The 21,006-nt window shown below is 40.3% G+C and overlaps 1 protein-coding gene across 10 annotated transcripts in view; it reads right to left on the bottom strand.

Annotated features, from left to right (window-relative positions):
• GPAM (glycerol-3-phosphate acyltransferase, mitochondrial) overlaps positions 1-21,006 on the bottom strand; it is a 61,057-nt gene that overhangs the window by 28,416 nt on the left and 11,635 nt on the right. For 2 of the 10 annotated variants that reach the window (XM_042798280.1, XM_042798548.1), the window contains exons 1-3: positions 3,538-3,674; positions 3,222-3,299; positions 1,860-1,990 (exon numbers count right to left, since the gene is read on the bottom strand). In XM_042798280.1, coding sequence (XP_042654214.1) covers positions 1,860-1,961 — 102 coding nt within the window. In that variant the 5' untranslated portion in view covers positions 1,962-1,990; positions 3,222-3,299; positions 3,538-3,674. Of the gene's footprint in view, positions 1-1,859; positions 1,991-3,217; positions 3,300-3,537; positions 3,675-17,478; positions 17,553-21,006 lie in introns of those variants that run through there. The other 8 variants (XM_042798385.1, XM_042798704.1, XM_042798660.1 and 5 more) reach the window with 8 other exon arrangements.

Genomic DNA, 21,006 nt, shown 5'->3' with positions numbered 1-21,006 from the left:
CCTCCCAAAATTACATCAAACTAACACAAATTTTACCGAGATTATTCTAAAATAAATTATATTACCTCCAGATGATGTGATTTTTAAAAATAAACTTACAGTGTTGAACTTCTGTATCTTAAGCACTGTAGCATTTGCTGACAAACAAAATATTAAAATAAATAACAACTCTAATAAGAAACACCAAGGAAACTGATAGCTGAGAAAAGTGGAAGAAATTAACAATAAATTACACTCTCAATAATGTAAGAGTGCTTGTAATATGAGCAAATGTATTTTAAGCTTTAACTGCATATCACCTTGTAAAAGTGCAAGAGGACTATATGTGTGCAAAATATTAACTCCGTTGACTTTGTAGGCTCTTTTTCAGCCATTTCATGCAAACTGATACGAAAAAGGAACCACTGTGCCTTCTCCAACATTGCGCTGTCTTTCTGAAGATTACAGCATCAAAAAATCCAAAGTAACTGCATTCGCAGAACACATTCTCTATGTCAGAACATAATGAAGATATACTTAACTACAATTTTTACAAAGACATTGATTGTTCCCGTTAAAGTCTACTGAATTATTGCTTCCCTGAGGATGAGCACTTGATTGCAGTTTTCTGAACCATGAATTTTAAGTTTTAATAGAGGGGAAGTTCCAGAAACAAACCAAAACAAAACCAAAATGTTGTTTAAAATAGCACATTTAAGTGGAGGAGATGCAGGGTAGAACCAATACCTTAAGCCAACATAAGGGTTGGAAAACACAAATACAGATCATCACGCGCTCAGCTAGAACGCCAGCCCAGTGAGAAACAACCAGAAAGTCAAAAGCAACACTGAAGATGCCTAAAAACTAAAATGTGCATCTATCACGTTTGTCAAGCTGTATGAATTGGCAATTATTCCAACGCTAAGGCTTCCATCTGAAATAAACAAGCATCAAGATACTAAGCCTAGCCCTATCCCTTCTCTATCACCTTCCGTAATGCTAACTCCAAAATTAACCAACTTGGTAACAATACTGCCTTTCTCCTGCTTGCCTCCAAGCCCTGACTGAACTCAGCACCACTTTCTTACAAAACCTCCTCCCCATCTCTTTTGTCTCGCCTGCCTTTATCTATCCCTCCCTCCCTCACGGATCTCTTGGTTACCGCAGCTTGCTGTCCAACGTAACTTACATCTAGCTAGACAGAAAACCCAGCTGCCAGGACATCTGTCCTTTCCCTCAACCCTGAGCACATCTCCAACTCCTCTTCTGTATCAAGTTCAAACTCCTCCTCTCCAGAGCTCTGTCTAATTCTTCCTGATCTATGCTTCTAGACCAACCAGTACCAGCCCAGTCCCCATGTGGCTCTTCTTGCTCCACCCAGCCCTCTCCGCTCACTGCCCCCTTCATCTCCTCCAAATCCCAAGACTCACTCAACACAGGACACAGACTTTTAACAGGCCCCTTATTTATATCCACCAAATCTTCTCCGCCTCTTGTATTACATGAAAAGCTGCAGCTACAATGGCTACATGACCATGCAACTTTAGCTTCACGCTCCTTTCTACTTGTGCAGTTCAGACTACATCCTTCAACGTGATAGCTTTACTGCTATATAAAATGTTTAGTAACATCACACCAGAAGACTGTAAGTATCAATACGATTTGATATGGTTTTTCTTCTCTAGCAACATTAGTCTTTGACACAGCACTGAATTGTTGCTTCCTCCTTATATTTCATGTTAGATTAAAACCAAACCGTATCATGCATGAGAGAGGCGATACGTTCTCTTCATTCTTCATAATAATAAAAAAAAGTCCACTTTTGACTTGAAGAAAAAATAAGATAAATATGGCCAGTAACACTCACAATTGTTACTTACCCATTCTTCACTGGAATGCTTACATCTACTGATGCTGCACTCTGCTGAGGTGGACAAATAGGAAACATCTATTGTTCCAAGGGACAAAGCAGTTTCATCCATGACAAAGGAGATGAACTGAAGATCAGAAGCTGCAAAATAATAACGTACATACATATATGTACACACACACTCTTACACATGCGTAATTTCAGTGATGGGAATCTAGCAAAAAACCAGCAAACTGACATTTCTGCACCCTTCAGTTAAAGTTAGGTTCTGAAGAATTTTCACTGAAGCCAGAAACCAGCATGATTTCAATATGATAAAAACCCAGCATATGCGATTTCCTTAACACAGCACACCAATCAGCTACATGCATGTTTTTCTCTCTCTGCTCTTGCCATTACAGGTCAGTATAGCCCCTTCATGCTTTTCGACTGCTCTTCACTGCATGTTTTAAACCACTCAGCCACAAGGATGCACATTTCAGCCACTTTCAAAAGTTTACTATTCTCTTGCACTCCATGACCTCACTCTTTCATCATTTGCTTCTCAAGGACACCTATTATCTACAAAAAATGTCATTAATGTTCTCTCCCAAACCTATCTCACAGTATATTTTATGTATCTGATCTAGCTGCAGTCAAACCAGTTTGCAAACTCCCTGGAGAAAGGAGTGCTCCACACAAAAGCACACCCCTAAGTCTGAACGTGCTGCTGACATAAGCGGCGTTATAGGCTTGTGGGAGTAAAGAGGTCTAACCTTGCACTATCATTTTAAAATGAAAGTTTTATAGTTCATATAATAAGCACGATAAATAAGTTTCACTTGCCCAAAGAAAAAATAAAGTGGGCCAAACACAGCACAACAACTCAGCATCATATGGAATATCTGCAAAAGACTACAAATTAAATTGCTTTGTTATGGAGATCCACTGAAATAGGAATCCTGGCATTTTCATCCACAGAAACTGTAAAGTGGCAATACCGCCTCTTCCATCCGCCACTGCAAACTTACATTACAGCCAAGCTACAGGCCATCAGGAGCCAGCCTATTCCCACCCCGTGTGCTAACATCTGCAAGACCAAGGCCTAAAACTTTAGTCCAAGGTTTTGTCTTTCTTACTGTCCCCCCCCCCAAACCAGGCACAAACCCCTCTGCAACCCCTCCGCGTACAGAGCGCCCCATACAAACTGGAGTTTGTGCCAGTATAACCATGCACATCCTGATGCCTAAGTACATAAGTTATCCTTCCTGAGCGCAAGAGCCACCAAAGAAATGTGTCTTCTTTTTTTTTTTTTTTTTTTTTAATTAGAGCTCGTGAAAACTAGTATTTAAACCACCCGGTAAATAAATAAATAAATAAAAGGCTCACGAACATCTAAGCGGCGAAAGCGAAATGCATCCTCCTGGTACTCAAGGTGACCTTGTCTGCACCGGCATACATAAATGATGAACTTTAAAAAATACGTAAATAAGAGCCAGTTTGAGCGACGGCAGCTTCACTCACCCCTCTACCCAGCCCTGCCGGCCGAGGGCCCGCTCCCCGCCCTCCCTGCGCCGGGCCGCCATGGCGGGGGCTGCGGCGCGGCCGGCCCGCTCGCAACACCGCGGCGGCGGAGCTTCCGCGGGCAGCACCGCCGCGGGGCCGGCCCCACGCACCCGCGGGTCCCCCCACACCCCCCCCGCGCCCACCTGCCCCCCGCTCTGTCCCACGGCGGCCGCGGGGACCGGCAAGACGCCACGCCGCTTCCCGCCTCTGAGGGCACCGCAGCTCCGCTCCCGGCCCGCCCGCTGCCCCCGCGGCGCCGCGCAGCCCGCGCCTCCCGGCTCCGCGCCCGGCCCCTCGCCCCGCCCCGCCCCGCCCCGCCCCGCCGCCGGGGGCAGCACCGCCGGCCCGGGGCCCCGCTGCCGCACCGGGGGCTCGGCCGGTGCCCCCCCCCCCCCCCCCCCCCCCCGCCCGCCCGGCGGCAACGGCGGCGGCGGGGCCGGGCCTGACGCGACTTCCTGAGCGCCCGCCGCCATGGCGCGGGCCCGCCGCCTCCCGCAGGCCCGGGGCCCCGCCGCCTCCCGCAGGCCCGGGGCGGCCTCTCCCCCCTCCCCGCCCCGGTGACGCCGTCCGCAGCCACCGCGGGTGCAGGGGCATCGTTAAAACAGCCGCTTCCACCCCAAAAACCGCCTCCCCCCGCCCTCTCCTTCTGGCGAGAGACGTGACTAACGGCGATTTTACTCTCGAATCAGAGATGCTAAGAAAAAAAAAAAAAAAAAACTGGAAAAAACCGTTTTCAGCTGTGGTTTCAGCTCAGAGGGCAACGGAGCGCTGCTGTAGCCCCCGCCCCTACTACCCCAAAAAACGCCCCCCACCGCTCACTCCAACCCAGGACATGCATAAAACCGTGTTTCTATGGGTTTACAGCGACTCTGAATTGCTGTTGAAAAGAGAACAGTTGCAGAAAATTCGGGACAGGTATCGATCTGCCTACCTGGCCTTGCAGCAGTGCCAGTTTGCCTTTTACTGAGTGCAAAAGTAAATGTTGATTGAGATTGCTGCATATAAACAAACATGGGCTGAGAGTATTTTTTGGCTTTGGCAGTCTTGGGCTATTTAAAGATAGTTTTTCTGTGGTTTAAGTTGAGTTACAGACCTATGGAAAAGCTAGTGCCTACAGTCCTCTGAATGTCCGAGTCTTCACGGTTATTCAAAACTGTGCACCACAGGAATAAAGTGACAAAATACAAGGCATTATTTTATGCTAAAGCAAATATTTTGTTTACAAATTTAAGTAACCCAAGGAGGTATTCTCCTTCTAGGGGTCTCACAGCTAGATGTCATTTTGAATTTATTACAAATTAGAATTATTAAGTAAAAATTACAAATGTTTTTCACACATAAAATGCCTAAAATGTGATGATAGACAAATTGCTACATGCATAACTGAGTTGCCCTGCTTCCCACAACCGAGTGCCCCCCGGGCAATAACACTGGGGTATTAGAGCCAATACTTTACAAAGAACATTCTGCAGTTTATGGGTCAGAAGAGATTTTGAATCTGAATTTCCTCCTTAAGCAAGAAAAGATACTCTATTTTGTTGCAAGATGGACTTTTCAATGTAAGACATCTATTTTTCAAATCAAAAAATTAAGATGTGATCTAGTGAAATGTACAACTCATGAAAAGTTTGTATTTCTGCATAATATACAGTGCAGCATTTGTGTATAGCAAAACACCATTTTCTAGGGCATCACATTTTGTACAGAGAAAGGACAATCTCCAGTTGTACTTCTTACAGCACATTCACATATTAAAGTTTTCTCCAAGTTTTCTCACCGGTTGGGCCAAGAATTTCAAATTTGATGAGCGGTTCTCTGTGTCAGTTCTAGTGAGGGAGAGTTGGTTGAAATAATGCCAAACACCCACTTTCAAGTTTTGGTCTTGAAAAGCAACATAGCCAGAATCTCTGGCCACTTCTGAAATACATGCCCACGAGTATCCAGCTTTATAACAAAGCTTTTGACTTTCTATCAACTTTTTCTGGAATTAATTTGCTGAAGGTCAGCTGGGAAAGAAGGGGCAGACTCTTTCTGTCATCTGGGTCTACTGCAGCTAAGTGGATTTGTAACTGCTTCGCTAATCGGAGCCTAGCCCAGGAGGCCATCTACGTGGAAAGAAAATACATAAGGGTTTCACCGACAGAAAGTCACAGTGTTACTGTCAGATTTGTGTGACCGCAGTTATTAATCCTCCTCACGGCTTCACCTGCATAACGAGCATCACATTGGCTTGGTGGAGTTGTGGAGGGCAGAGGAGGAGGCGCGTGTCTGTCAGCAGGGCCACATCCCACACTCAGGACTGTGCGGCGTTTGTCCTGGGTACATCGGAAGCATTGGAAGGGGAAACTCTGAACTCCATTCAGAAGAGTAAAAGCCAGTGTTACATCATGTATTTATGTAATTCTCTTTGCTTAAAGAGCAGATCACAGAAGTAGCCAAAGTCCCAATATAATGCTGCAGCCCACATCCTGATCACTGCTTCCAGGGTGGGTCTGTCTAAGACTGTGTGCAAAAGGTAAAGCCAGAACTGTGACTAAAGTGGCAGAATTATCTCAGAAAACACACTGGAGGAGATGATTCAACAACTGGATTACATGAAAACTGAATATAACAGAGATGGCAATGAATGGTTACATCTAGAGTCTAAGAAAATGCATAAAATATAAGGCGGTTAAAATTCTTATTAGTGTTGTCTAATAATTTAATTGCTCTGCTGTATTTGTATTGTTACTTGGGAACCTCTTAGTAGGTACTTTACATTATAAAGGACCACTGATATCACTCACAAACAACTTTACCTTCTCTAGGTATGGAATCACTTTGATTTTTTTTCCTCCTTCCATGCATAAAAGTAGGGGCTCAAACAGTGCACTCAGTTTCAGCGTGCTATAATGTAACTCAGAGCAAACTCTCAGCCACTGAGTGTAAAGCTGCTTTGCTTCCCTCTATAAAAGTTGAACTATAGTACATTCAGAATCTAATACGGATCCTTTGGCACATTTTTTCCTGGCATGCTTTTACACTGTTATATTTTTCAAGTTGTAAAATAGTTATTTCTGTGATAGAAGTAACATAGAAATCAGAATAAAAGCCTCAGTGGCTTTATCATCATTTTATACCGTCTCTAGAGTCTGATTTTAATATAATTTGTGAGAAAACTACTTAGGTTATTCTCTGAACTGTTTTGAAAAGAATAGTAAATGGACACAGTGTTTTACTCAAACATAGTGATTCTGTGTCATAAATAGTAATAAAAAAAAGTTGTTTCTGGTATGATTGTGGAGCAGTTTTCTTGGTTTTCTAGCCTTAGAAAATTCTTGGCTTATTATAAAATAAATCCTCTGATAATTTTGTCACTCATCTGAAAAGGATGAAGAATTAGACCAATAGCAATTGCAGCTCAGCAAGTTCTTTTTACAGGATACACTTGTATAAATCCTCAGGCTTAGTAGTAAACTCTCATTTCAGTACTGAGAGCTTGGTGGTGATGTTGTGTTGCCATGGAATCAAGCAAATAGGAAAACTTTTGGAATGCCCTGAAGGAACAGACTTTCAGAGCTGCATGTGCTCCAAAAAGCTCAAATACTGCTGGGTCTCACTTCCAGAAAAGGGAGACTCCATCCTGCTTCCATTGAAGTCAGTGGGAGGCTTGCCACCAATCTCAGTAGGAGCAGGAGCATGCCTGAGTTTTGCAATCCATCTTCTTAAACTTCTTAAACCAGGGTGTTTACCATGCGAATGAGTCCAGGGAGGTAATTTGCATATGATGGCAAATCAGCAGAACTCTGGCTTTGTGTGAACAAGCTGCTGACCACATCGTGCATAGCAGCCTGCAAATGAGAAAGAGCTGGCAGGATTTCTTTTTTTTTTTTTTTTTTTTTTAAATAATGATTCGTCTTTCCTATGTTTAAATTCCTCATGATGCTTCCAACAGAGTGCAACAAAGTACCTGTTTGCTAGACAATGCTGTGGGGAGGAGGCGGGAGAAAGGATGAGGGGGACTTCTTTTTACATTGCCCCTAGCCCAGGTCTGCACTTCCAGCTCGCTTCCAGCGATTCCCATGATGTCACTTTTAGTAACAGAGAAGTGTTTACAAAAGAGTACACAGCATCCTATTGAAAAAGAAACTTTCAACCCGGGGAGTGCTACAAAAGTTAGGAAACCAAAAACTGTGTGAGGAGCGAGTAAAGATCCAGACAAAGGTTCTTTGTTTGCAGTGACCCAACTCAACCTCACATGATTATGAACAATAATGAATATTCAATTTGGCAGTTGCAGAACTCCATGTCAGCAGTATTGTCTTTGGTATACAAAGTATTAAGAGCATCTAAGAGTGGCAAACGGCCATGAAACGGACTGATAAGATTGTATGTAGAAATGGTTTGGGTATACTTTATATCTCCTTTCAAGACAAATGAGTAGTTCTATTTCATCTCCCTTATCTTGAGAACAAATGCAAAATTAATTAAGAGTACAGTGACTCTCTCCTATGTAATATAGCATATTGTGTTTCTATAATTTCTTCTCATTCAAATATCATCTTTATTACTGTAATTTTTAAAAGTTAAGGGCATTTCAGCCCAAGCCGCTCCTAGCTTTTCCCTTGAACTTGTTACTCACATTAGTACAAAAAAGGCTTTTGTTCTAACAGAAAGCAGTGCTGGGTTAAAACCAGTATAACTAAGTTTTACACTTGCAAACTTAGCACCATTTATCTATCGAGTAATTATATGCATACTTGTATTACATACAAATCAGAAAATCTTAACTACCCAATGAATTTGCAAGCATTTTTAATTTAGGAACACCAACTGACAGAATTTGGAATAAGATTTTCCCATACTCAGACCTTGGGCAATTATCTGCCATAACAATGCACGCTTCCCCATGCCTGCTGTGAATAAGCGGTACATTTTCTAAGGGTTATATCAGTTCTCTGCTTTTGTTTGTTGGGGGTATTTGCAAAGCTGACATTTTATCTAGGAGTTTATTTTATCTGAAAAATAAGACAGATGAAAAAACTAATTTACTGTATATGGACCCTAAATACTGTTGGATACCTCAAAATATTATCCATCTGTAAATCATTAAAAACCGGTATGCTTGGGGGACTCTGGTTACATAAAGGATAAATCCAGTTTTGTGTTTGCAGGTATTTCAAATTTCACTAATGGCTTTATTTTACATCAGGCTCAATGGACTTCTACTTGTTGCCAACTCCCCCCCAGAAGACAGACAGAAGATGAGTTTCTTCTCATCTGGTTCTCTCTCCAGGAATTCAGAGCTGCTTTATGTCCCTCCAAAGAAACAACAAAGGAATGGAAATAAAGAAACCTGAGAGCTGTGTGCAGTATGGACCATTTTGAAAAAATGGCATATCACCAAAAAAAAAAAAAAACACAAAATTGTGATCTTCTCAAATTTGCTGTGACTCATTCTTGAGGGATTGCAAATTGTTCTAGAATAACACAGCCCCTAATTATTATGAGAAGTTAGGCAAGCCTTTCATCAATACCTCAAAAGGAGGCAGTTTTCACTGCTCAGGTTTGCTGTACTGTGCAGTTGTTGGTTTTATAACGACTTGTCATGTCTTATAATCGAAAGCACTATAGGTATTGGAAGTTGGGATCACAGGCAGCTCTTTGAACCACCAGTGCACAAGAGTCTTTGCAACGGATGATGTGACCCAGGTGTTGAGCCACATGATGTCCCAACCTTCCCCTCTATTATGTGTATTCAGGACCTTAATCAAGGAATTTCCACTGGAAGAGTCTTAACACCTTCTGTCTTGACATGGCATGGAAGACATAAGACCTGTTGGGAAATTTTCTCAGAATTTTGGGAGCCTCTTTTGCAAACACCCTGGGAGGGTTAGGAGAGTGTTGGGACACCTGACCTGTTGCAATGATCCTGATGCAGACTGCCATATATTCCAATGAAAGCTTTACAACTCCAATATTTTCCACTTTCCTATCTGATTATTTCTTCTGAAGATGAACACAGCACCATATCCAAAGGGTAACACACCCCGCCCCATTTTACCCAGGCAAACAAAATGGATTTGCTGATTTAGGTTTTGCAAAAAGCAAACAGGAAATAAAACTTCTCATAGATGACTAGATACATTTGTTGTTGGTTTTTTTTTCTTCTGTAAGTCAGTCTCACTAAAAAATACAAGGTATCCAGGCTTTCATTTATCATTGTTATATAAATATACTTTATATACATATACACTATATATATATATTTTATGTAACTGAAATTTTATCCATGAACACAATCAACAAAAAGTAAACTATAAATTTTGTTTCAGCATGACAAAAATAACTGAGAACCCTGAAAAAAGCTATTTTTTGGCTTTGTCCTTCTCTTTGCACTAATCTGCCTACACCACTTGTTACATTCCAATTCTGACACTCAAATCATGTTGAGCAACTTTCCCACAGTGTGTTTCCCAAACAACAGCATTTTTTCCCACTCCCACTTATGTGTTTCCTGGATCTGGGAACTGCAGAAAAACATCCTTGTTTAAGTCCTAAGACCCAGCCAACAATTGCATTGCAGTGCTAGATTTCACAAACTAATAGTGATCGTTTGAGCAAAATAATACAATTGACCTGCCAAAAGCATACCTTTCAGTTATTAAACAGCAGATACTCAACTCATAACATAAAATCCTATCTAGGTTTTTTTTTTTTTTTTCCAACTGTTTGAAGCATAGCCTAATACTTTCCCAAGCACCTTATACCTTTGTGAGAGCAGAAATATTTTTATGTGTATACCCTAAATGATGAATTGCTTAATTTTTCCAGGATATTCACCTGGGATGGCAGAGGTCCTGAAAAGGATATCATCTCTTCCTAAGAGATGATGTTTTTGCAGCTATGGCCTTTCCCCTTTAGAAAAGAACAGTGCATATTACTAGTTTGGTATTTCACACATGACAGACCATTGCTTCAGAAAAATTAGATGGGGCATAGCATGACAGGCTGGTTTCATAAAGATGTTCATGGGCTTAGGACTGAGTCACTCCACAGCTCTTTCAGGTTTAGGATAATGCAGGATCATATATGCCTTGTTTATTCTTCCTGCACTTTCCCCTGTCTGTCCATAGGAAGGGTAAAGAAACAGTGGTTTCTGAAGGGCTCTTGTTTGTTTTACCTTTACCTGCAGTGATGGATTAGACTACACGTTCCCTGCAGCAAAGTACCCTGGACTGTAGGACAGAGGTGTTTTGAGCCAGCTCTTTTGGGGAAGAGAAACGATTGATGCCTTTCATTAGGGCTTCATCAACTTAAGCTGAGGTACAAGAGAAGGTTGTATCTGCTTTTGCCTTTAACATGCTTTCCTTTCAGAGACACAAAGTTTCAAAAAAGCCCATTTCATCCAGCATAAAAAATTGGGCAAATTTGAGCACCTATCCATCAACATGGTTTACTGAAAGTGTCACAGTAGTTCAGGTAAAATAATGTTGGTGTAACGGGTGATAGAATTCAGGTTGAAAGGCAAGATGAGGAGCCTCTTCAAGCAACAATGCCTTATTTCTTCTGAGGAGCTGGAAAAAAAAGCTATAGATAGCACTTCTGCATTTTGACTGAAGTTTTTAATTTTCAGTGTTATGGATTGACTACACCAGTCTGATTTTATGAAATGTAAAAAGTAATGAGCAAGCTAGTGTACTTTGAATGTGCATTCAGAAATCTGTTTTAGTGATCAGAATATACTGGGCATGCATCTGCCTTGGGGTTTTCCTTGTAAAAAGTTTTCTTCTCATTTTCTATCTCTGCTACTACAGTGTCTCCAAGATCAAACTGAGCTCTACCACTCAAGGTGAGTGGTGTTTCCACCAGATTTCTTCATAAAAGAACTTTCTGTGCATTTTCACCTGTGACATTTCTCAGATACATTTTTGTGGATAGTTAGTATTTAGTATTTGTTATATGACACAAGTTTAGAATGTGCTAATTAAGTTAACTAATAAAGAAGCCCACTTGGAAATGATTGACCAGACTGGAAACTGGAGAAGTCTCCTATGCAGTTAAGAAGGAATTTCTGGAGCAGCCTTCACAGAGGATTATGGGGCAAATATCAGCCTCATGTTCAACCTACATCATGGGATCATCCCAACATTTTTGGCCATTCCTCATTCAGTTTCAGCCCCTCTAGTAGATCATTAGTACATATAGGCCAGGAGATACCCCAGTATGATGAAACATGGAGCAAAATTTCATAGTTTGTTTACATTAGGAACACTTGTTGCTAAAAATGTCTTAGTTACTATATTTTAACTAATATTTCAACCACTAGCATGAATATGTTATCTGTTCCTGATCAGCCCTCAAAGTGAGAGCAAATATATTTTGAAACGATTTATTTTCTAACCTAGGCCTTGTTAAATCACATAAAACCTGGGTCAGAGAGATCTGGATAAAAAGTCACCCATGTCTCCGTACTTGCAAAATTTGGAAGCAGAACAATGCATGATCAAAGAGTCCAAATGACATTTTGCAACTTTGTGGTCAGTAGCATGACCTACTCTATCTGCTTCTCTGTTCTATCCATTCCTCCAATAAACCCATGTAAAATATTTCCTGACCACAGATGTGCCACTTCTCATATTCACTTGGTCAGTTGATACTCAGAATTGAAAAAGGCCCCATACAAAGCAAGGTGTGCATTTTTAAAGGACTACACCAGAAAATATATGCTGATGGGGCACTTCAGTGAAAAAATGTCACTTGTGGGGTTTGCTATGTGAATTCAAATGAATCATTTAGAAAGGTGTTAAATGTTACAGAAGGAAAGGAGGTAAGTGTTACTGTAGGTAACATTTCAAATTGCAACACTTGCCTATAATCCTTCTGACTTAGATTTAAATACTTGTTTTATTTTTGCTAACCTAAGATTCCTTTCCCCATCTCCATTCTCTTCAACTTCTTCCATTCCAGGCTAAACTCTGTATTTAGTGCAACAACCAAGAAGTTTTTAGAATCTCTTTCCTCAGTACAGATCCTGACTTAGCCTAATTAAAATTAGATTAAATACAAGAAAAAGGGCTAACACAGTAAATGGAGTATAAAATAAATTTTAAAAGCAACCTTGTGAATGTTGTCGATGTCTTCCGATGTCTTCTCTATCTACATGTTATTGTGTCATAGCTGATACTGACTGAGATCCTTAGGGTAAAATCATGGCATGGCAAAAGCCAATGGCAAAACTCCCACCCAGACCAGGAAAGCTGCATCATGCTGGTATATGGTATGAATACCACAAAACTTATATACTATATTACGGGACAACCACAGCTACCTACTTTCTGAGCCCTATTTGAAATTATACTGTACACTTCTGCATTAATCAAGCATTTGACTTATGCAGGGAGGATTTTAATTAATGCAAAATTAATTCAACCGAGAGTAACCTTTGAAACCATGCTTACATTATCAGTTGTGATTTGTGCAGGATACCTCATGGAGCTGCAAACTATGCATCCTTACGTAACAGGCATTAAGAAGCAGTTACACAACTTAATGCAAACACCACTGACAGATGAAAATCCATGGCACAGACAGGATCTTGAGTAATCATCAAAGCAGTGTCACAAAGCAAATTCTACCTGCAGAAAACGTTTGCTCATGTTAAATGCATTTCAGGGCATGCTTTGCATTTCAGTTGCTGATAGCCTTGATACAGATTCTGCCACAAAGTGGCTCTTTAAAGTAAACTTTTTATCCTTCAAAAACTGTTAATAGAAACTTTGACCAACACTGCCACAAAATGTGTGTGCAGTTCAACTCATATCTTTACGGACTGCAATACTAAACTTTTGGTCTAAAACAAACAGCTCACTAGCAAACAGATACTTTTGTGTACTGTGGTTACTTGGGCCTCTCTCCTCCTGTCATCCCATTTCTCACTCACTGTTCACATGCTTAGAGTTTGATGTCCGAGTATGTCTTCCTGACGCCAGAGCCTTGCAGCTTTCTCAAATTTAGTATGGGTCAAGAACATATTCCATTTTTCTGTGAACAGTTTATTAGTGTCTCTTAATGATAACTGTTAATTCAGGCAATACTTTTATCTCGGGTGTCAACTTAGGTAGAGGGTATGTCTAAATTCAGGCAGTCATGCCCATAGATACATAGATTCTAAATTCAAGAAATTATATCCAATTATCTTTGTACCACCTTTTGAATATTTTTTAAAGTTGATGCAATTTCTTGACAAATAGATTTAATTTTGTACAAAAGGAGCATTCTGAGACCCCATTTCAGTACTCTACATTGACACCGAAGTGCTATACAGACTATTTTATGGGACAAATTCTGGTGACTTTTACATCACTAGAAATTGGGAAGACTCCAAATTTCTGCTGGTATAACAGAACAATTTTTTTCCTCAGCCATTATAAAAGATTCACATGCACGGCAAGACACAACTGCGTGGTCAGAAATACTTTTTGAAAGATGTGTAGTTTATCACAGTTTAACTACATCACATCTCTAGAAAACACATGAGTATTTTAAATACCACCAGGCCTGGAAGGAAACACTTACAGGGATTTTTTTTAAATCTGCGGTACTGCCTAATTCCTTGACTGAGGTGTTCACAACTGTTTAAGAGGTAACACGTTTGAATCAAATATATTCATCATACATCAGTAAAATAATAGTACTGGATGACTAGGGCACACAGAATTGGGCTGCATTCAGGGGGACAGGAATGCTGAAAGAAGGGGAATTTTATTTTTTACATTTTTCACAGCCTGATAAGAATCCACTCATCCAACTTTACTTCTAACCCACTAGTCTAAGGAGTCATTTTATTTCTTCCTGTTGAGTCTCCTGTTTTCAGGCTTCCACCTCTCCAAACACAATCACTTGGAAATATTTAAATACATTCATTCAGTCACTGGAAAGCCTACCCAACAAAGCCCAAAGACCAGGTTTAAGAATCACCTGACTCCTCCCGATTCACCTTTTCCATTATTTTTCCCTCCTCTCTCAACAGAAAGAAAATATACCACACCTTGGGGGTTTTTTGGTTAAAATTCACTAGTGACAAAATATATATCTCAGATGGGAGGTGTGCAGTGACCTAGATGGGGGAAATGATCCACCTAAAAATAAGTCACCATCAAAACCATCATGCTGGTCCAACCATAGAGGCAGCGGAAGGGTGGGAGGAATAACCAAGGGAGGAGCAGGAGCTGAGCAAAGTGGCAGGGCCATTAGAAGACATGTATGTGGAGCTGTGCTCAGAGTCATATCCTACTGCTTGTGAGGAATAGCATGGTTTCCTGTTATTGAATGAGAACATAAACATGGGGGAGGGAGAGCCCCAGGAAGAAAACAGACTTCATGGAGAATGAGGTCAAATCGTGTCTTTATAAAGTACATCCTTCACATGATTATCCAGGTTAGGCTTAGTTTAGTTTTCTAGGGGTGAAAAAAATTAAAATTACTAAAATAGTCGGAACAGTCGGAACATTTATTTTCCCTCATTTAATTTCCCAGTTAAAAAAAAATAATCAGTTTTGCTTGTATGCCAACAATTCAATTAACCAAAATATATTTGTACTATTTTGCTAATTGAAACTAAATTCCATTTGTCAAAGCCCTTTAGAGCACAGTGGTGTCAGCAGGATTAATCACCAAAGCATGTTTTTCTTGAAGAAGGTGTTTTCCTCAATGTGATGTTTTGCTACAAGTTACATCCAATTCAGCCATGCTCGAAAACACTGTAATTATGTTGGCCAGGAACATAATTTTTTTCTTAATGAAATAAGTTTGCAAAGTGGTTTCTACCACCTACAGTTTGGAAACCAGTATACTGTCATATAGGCTACTTTTCTTCCTTGCCTACCATTGGCAAACTGCCATTTTATCTCTATATGCATGGTTAAAACTTCTGCATACAGCTAAGGATCTGTGAGTACAGAATAATCTGGGAAATGTGATGAAGAGTTTATTTACTATCTTCTGAATTACTTCTACCTTTATCTCTTCATTTTTTTAATGCTTCTTTGTACTGGTTATTCCAGAATTGTCTGTCATCTACAACATTCTAATTGTATTGCTTTAACTAATAGATAAAAACAAATCAGCATTCCATAGACTTATTTTTAATCATGGATTTCCTTTCCTCAATTAAAAAAAACAATAAAGGAACACATAAAAAGATAATTGTAAAGCATGTAGTGATTCTGAAAGAAATTAAGCTGCTGTGCCCCAAATAATTCAGTTCACTTTGCTCATTGTAAGACACCTGAGAACTGTTTATTTCCTACCATTTCCTCTGCCTGCAAGTATCCTGAGCACTATATGGACACATCTAACTGTATTTTCTTTTCCTTTTATGCAAAAATCTAATGACAAATAACCAGTGTCTTACTGCATCCAGCCAATGCTAGCAAATGTGTGATTACGAAGGACATAAATAAAATCTGGCTGGATGAAACATGATTCATATTTAGAGGGGAGGTACCCAGGAGACGTGCCAGGGATGATCTCTGTCCCCTGTTATTTTATCTGTCTTGCTAAGGCATTTACACGGCTCCCATTACTATGATGTCAGAATATATAGGAACATATGGCTATTCTTAAAACATTCAAATAGGGTGGACAGATTACATGGGTTATCCCAGGTCGGAAGTCTGAAGCAGAACAGATCATTGCACAAGCTTCACAAGCTCTTGATCAGTAGGTGTTTACTGACTATCTCTATATAAAATAACACCTAAGACCATTCCCAATGTATCCAAGTGTTTTCAAACATTTATGCTAAAATAGTCAAGAAGCCTCATTTTAGAGGTTTCATTGAACGTGAACCAATGATTGAAATGAACCGGTGTTTGACTTATAGCAGCTTCTTTTGGTGCTCATCAAGTGCTCTTCAGCTATGGCTGTCAAATAAATATATTTCATAACAAGACTTCTAAATTTCTATTTTAGTCAATCATTTTAATAACACTATGCTTAGTAAGACTATGTTTCTCTGACTGCTCGTGCAGTCATAAAATTGAATTAATTTCTGTTAGATGGAGATGTCACTAACCAGCTCATGCCTTCGGATTTTCAAAGTTAGACTATCACAAAATGCTTTAAAGCAGTGTTAGACCTGAAATTGGTTTGGAAGTAAAATATACCTGTTTAGATGTATCATATAAATATAAATACATGAATAGAATCATAGAATGGTTTGGGTTGGAAGGGGCCTTAAAGATCATCTAGTCCCAACCCTCTTGCCATGAGCAGGGCCCCCTTCCCCCAGCCCAGGGTGCTCCCAGCCCCGTCCAACCTGGCCTTGAACCCTTCCAGGGAGGGGGCAGCCACAGCTGCTCTGGGCACCCTGGGCCAGCGCCTCACCCCCCGCACAGTAGAGAATTTGTTCCTTGCATCTAATCTAAATCTATCATCTTTCAGTTTAAAACCACCCTTGTCCTATCACTATACTCCCTGATAAAAAGTCCCTCCCCATCTTTCCTGTGGCCCCCTTTAAGCACTAGGAAGCTGCTATAAGGTCTCCCCGGAGCCTTCTCTTCTCCAGGCTGAACAACCCCAACTCTCTCTGCCTGTCCTCACAGGGGAGGTGCTCCAGCCCCCTGATCATCATTGCGGTTTCCTCTGGACCCACTCAAGCAGGTCCATGTCCTTCTTATGCTGGGGGCCCCAGAGCTCAACACAGCACTGCAGGGGGGGTCTCATGAGAGTGGAATAAAGAGGGAGAATCACCTCCGCTGTCATGAGAGCGGAAGTTAATTTACTTGTGAATTTACTGAAGCCAGCAGTGAGGTTTCTGCATGGGACACAGGCATGGTTACTTACATCTACAATGAGTGATGCAAGTTCAGGCCATGGTTGGATGTCACCCAGTAGCTTCTCCTGTAGAGGTACCTATTGCTGGCTGGCTGAGTAACACATTGTATGCCCCTTAGTCCATAAACTCTATATGCCTGCTTTGCCACAAGTGGAGGAATAATGCTCTTTATACAGTCCTTTATGATTCCCATGTGATACCATATAGTCAGAAAGTATCAACATGCTTATAATTATTTTTATCTGTAAAATGGCAAAATACTTACCAACCTGGTAGGATGTTGGGAAAGATAATTAACTATTATTTGGAGAAGCTCTTAAGACTGACGAATGCTAAGTCCTGCAAAAGAGAGAAATATATGATCCACTGACATTTGGTTAATGCACATCAATGTCATCACCCATGCAGCCTTTACAGCTTCACAGCCCTTGGTAGCCAAAACAAATAAGCAAGGCTGGATTGCTCAAAATTAATAATGGGTTTGGATAACACTTGGCAATGAAAAGGAATGTGTTCAGTATGTTGACATATTTTTCCTTAAAACACCTAGTATTCCAGTTTAATCTAAGTATTTTCCATCTAGTACCATCCTTCTAACACGGTGCATTACTGTATCTCCCATCATCTCAGAGTTGGACTAAATGACCTTTAAAGGTCCCTTCCAGTCCCAATTATTCTATGATTTTATTGATGCTCAATAAACTTAGTCATCAGTATTTTGCTTCAGATTTCTGCTATGAATTTTTTTTTTTAATCATTTTACTTTCTAAACCAACTTCTATTTTTTATTCTTGGCTTTAAAGTCACAAGGATATGTGGAAAATACCTAGACAAAATCCTCATGACAGAAAGCCTGCAGCCAATAAAGGTACCAAAGGAAAAGCATATGAGAAGAAAATATCATGAAATTCCAGGTGCCAAAGACACTTTCTGCAGCAGTAGCATTGCAGCAATGTAAGGAAGGATGTTCTCATCATGTATTTAATAAACTTCAGCTTTACGTGTTGACAATTTGAGCTTGGTAAAAATCAGAGGGCTTGGACTGGAATTGATGGCAACAATGGGGGCAGTGGCAACAGAGACAGCACTGCACGTACACATAACAATATTTCCAGTAAGTTCAGCCATGCAGGGCAGTTTGTGACAGAAAAGCATTAATAGATAATATAGATACAAATTCAAGTCCTGATCCTCAAACATTTGTTCAGCTCAGGAAAGGAATGACAAAAGAAGCCTGTGACATATGTATTACTCACAGTAGGCATGGTGCAAGACTGGAAATTCACTTCCAACTCATTATGCATGTGTGGTTTAAGTTCTCTTAATGACAGGCATACATAGATAAGTAACTTTTAACTATACAGCAGTGGGAGTATCACAAATCTATCACCCTAAGTGTAACAGCAATAGACAATAGACACCTCTCCACAGCAATTGGGATGAGCTGCTAACTCCTGCTGTGCCATATTTCAAACTAGCACTTTCCATGGAGAGGAAATAGGGCAGAATGAAGGCTATAAGACTTCTCACATTTTTACATCAGCATGTCTAAGTGTCTGTAACAGGACTTCAAAATTTCCATTTCAACCCCTGGATATGCATGTTGGAAAGAATACGATTCAACATGGAATGACCGTAAAAGGCAGTAATAAAGACATCCATGCATGAATAAGAGGAAGGAAAAAGTAGGCTCACTATTCACTATTCAGTGGAGATGGAAATCTACTGAGGAATGATGCTGAGAAAGCTGAAATGCGTTGTGTCTTTTCAGTTTCCACAACTACCACAGAAAACTAAGAACTCAGTGACTCCTTTTGCGAATTCATCAAGTATCCTAGAGCAGTTTTTTCATATTCTTGTTCTTTTTATATGCATGCTTTAAAATATTCTTTAACCTATTCTTTCTGTTTTCTGACTTAAACTCCTACAACATAGGTAGAATTATTTTTGCTAGACTTCTGGACACAACTAACTTTCAGATTGAAAGCCTTGAATAATTTCACTTTCTTATCATCTGCTATTTGTTTCATGTTAAGTAGTAAACTTCTAACTTGCCTTTGTCTTTCCTTTACATTGTCATTATGGAATCTTCTCTTCTTGCCTTTTTTATACCCTCCCAAATATGTATTAGTTTAGTCTTCCTGATTTTATTCCTATATTCTCAACCTTTATTCTCATCCTCAGATATGTACCCTTGCTTCTATTTTTCATATACATTTCATTTTGTTTTTCAAGTCACAAAAGTGATCCCGATGCAGCTCTGTCAGTTGGAGGGTGGGAGGCATAGACACAGCTCACTCCAAATCAGAAGATTTAGTTTTCAGTCTTCTTAAATATATCCCTACAAGAAATTAGATTACTAGGTACCAATACCTAGGAAAATCCAGTTGTTGATATGATAACATATAATATGACTAGTAGATATTCACATGAGTGAAAACAGATTTGGTGCCAATCAGATGGGAAAGTCTGGAAGAGCAACACAGAAAACCATTGTGGGTTCCTAATCTAGAGGAGTTAACCATCTGGGACAATATTACATATATCATGACCATAGTATTGTAACCCCAGCTCAAGGGGAGTGGTGATTCTGTCTCCTTGGCCATGTGCTGGGCCTACAAGATAGCAGGTGTTGCTCTAGTACACTCAAAAGGGACGATAATTTGGAGGTTTTTTGAAAAAGCATTAATAACACAAAATTGAAGTGGATTTACAGGTCCAAACAAGTTATATAAATGATTTGCCCCACTCTGCTTTTCTGTCTGCTTTCTCTGTGCCTCCTACAACATAGAAAAATTGTCCTAAGTCCTGCTTAGTCCTGCTAATACTGAGAGATTACTGAGGGGCTAAGGAAAAGCTGAACTGGACTGAAGGGCAAACGTACTGGGTGAGTTTCATCCAGCTAAGCTTGGATATCTATATCTGTATCTCACTCTGGAAAGAAATATTAATTTCTAGGGCATAGTTCATCTGATCCCAAAGTAGATACCTAAAACATTCAGATGCTTTGCTCACAACAAGCTCTGAAGGACCCGACTTCTCTGCACTGAATACAAAATTAGTTTAAGGTGACTAGTCCAAATATAGGCAAACCGCTGACTTGTAGGCAGGGTAAACCTCATCCCAGCTGACAAACCTTGACAGTACGGTACAAAGCAAATAAATGAAGAGTTTATCTAGATGCACAGGACTGACATGGAGCCCTGAGATATTTGTAGTTACCCGCTGGAACAACTCAAGGAAGTCAAAGCCTGGACTTTGAAATATGAAACTATAAACAACTTCAGATTGATCATGAAAGGCTTTAACCAACTAAAACCTACTCCAGCAATACTTTTCAGCTGGGTTCCCATCTTCCCTGCAGGGTTTCTTCAGTCCTTGGAGTAGACATTATCCTCCCACTGAAGATCTCCAAGGATCCAGCTGTGATGGAACTAATTATAGGTAATCTGCTGATGTACGATCAAATATGCTTACCAGCACAATTTGCAGGTTGCATGGTATGCTCTGCTACTCCAAGCAATGGGATCTGACATTGAACAGGAATAAATACCAGCTTGGACTGTAGGAGATTAGTGATTTGCAGCACCTGTTGTGTGACAAAGACATCCAAGCTGGGATGCCACTTCAAATTCCCTTAAGCAAGGATGCCTCGTCATTTATGTGTTAGGAAATGCAATTCTTCCTTAATCACAATTAAGGAATAATTTTTTAATATTTACTTTTTACTACAGACCAGAGGAGGAGTGGGCAGAACTGCTAATCCACCCACTATGCTACAAATACAGTAAGA

The sequence above is a fragment of the Tyto alba genome, unplaced genomic scaffold (genome assembly GCF_018691265.1).
Source record: "Tyto alba isolate M040663 unplaced genomic scaffold, T.alba_DEE_v4.0 Super-Scaffold_1, whole genome shotgun sequence".
Lineage (NCBI taxonomy): Eukaryota > Metazoa > Chordata > Aves > Strigiformes > Tytonidae > Tyto > Tyto alba.
This window is presented reverse-complemented; position numbering and strand designations above follow the sequence as displayed.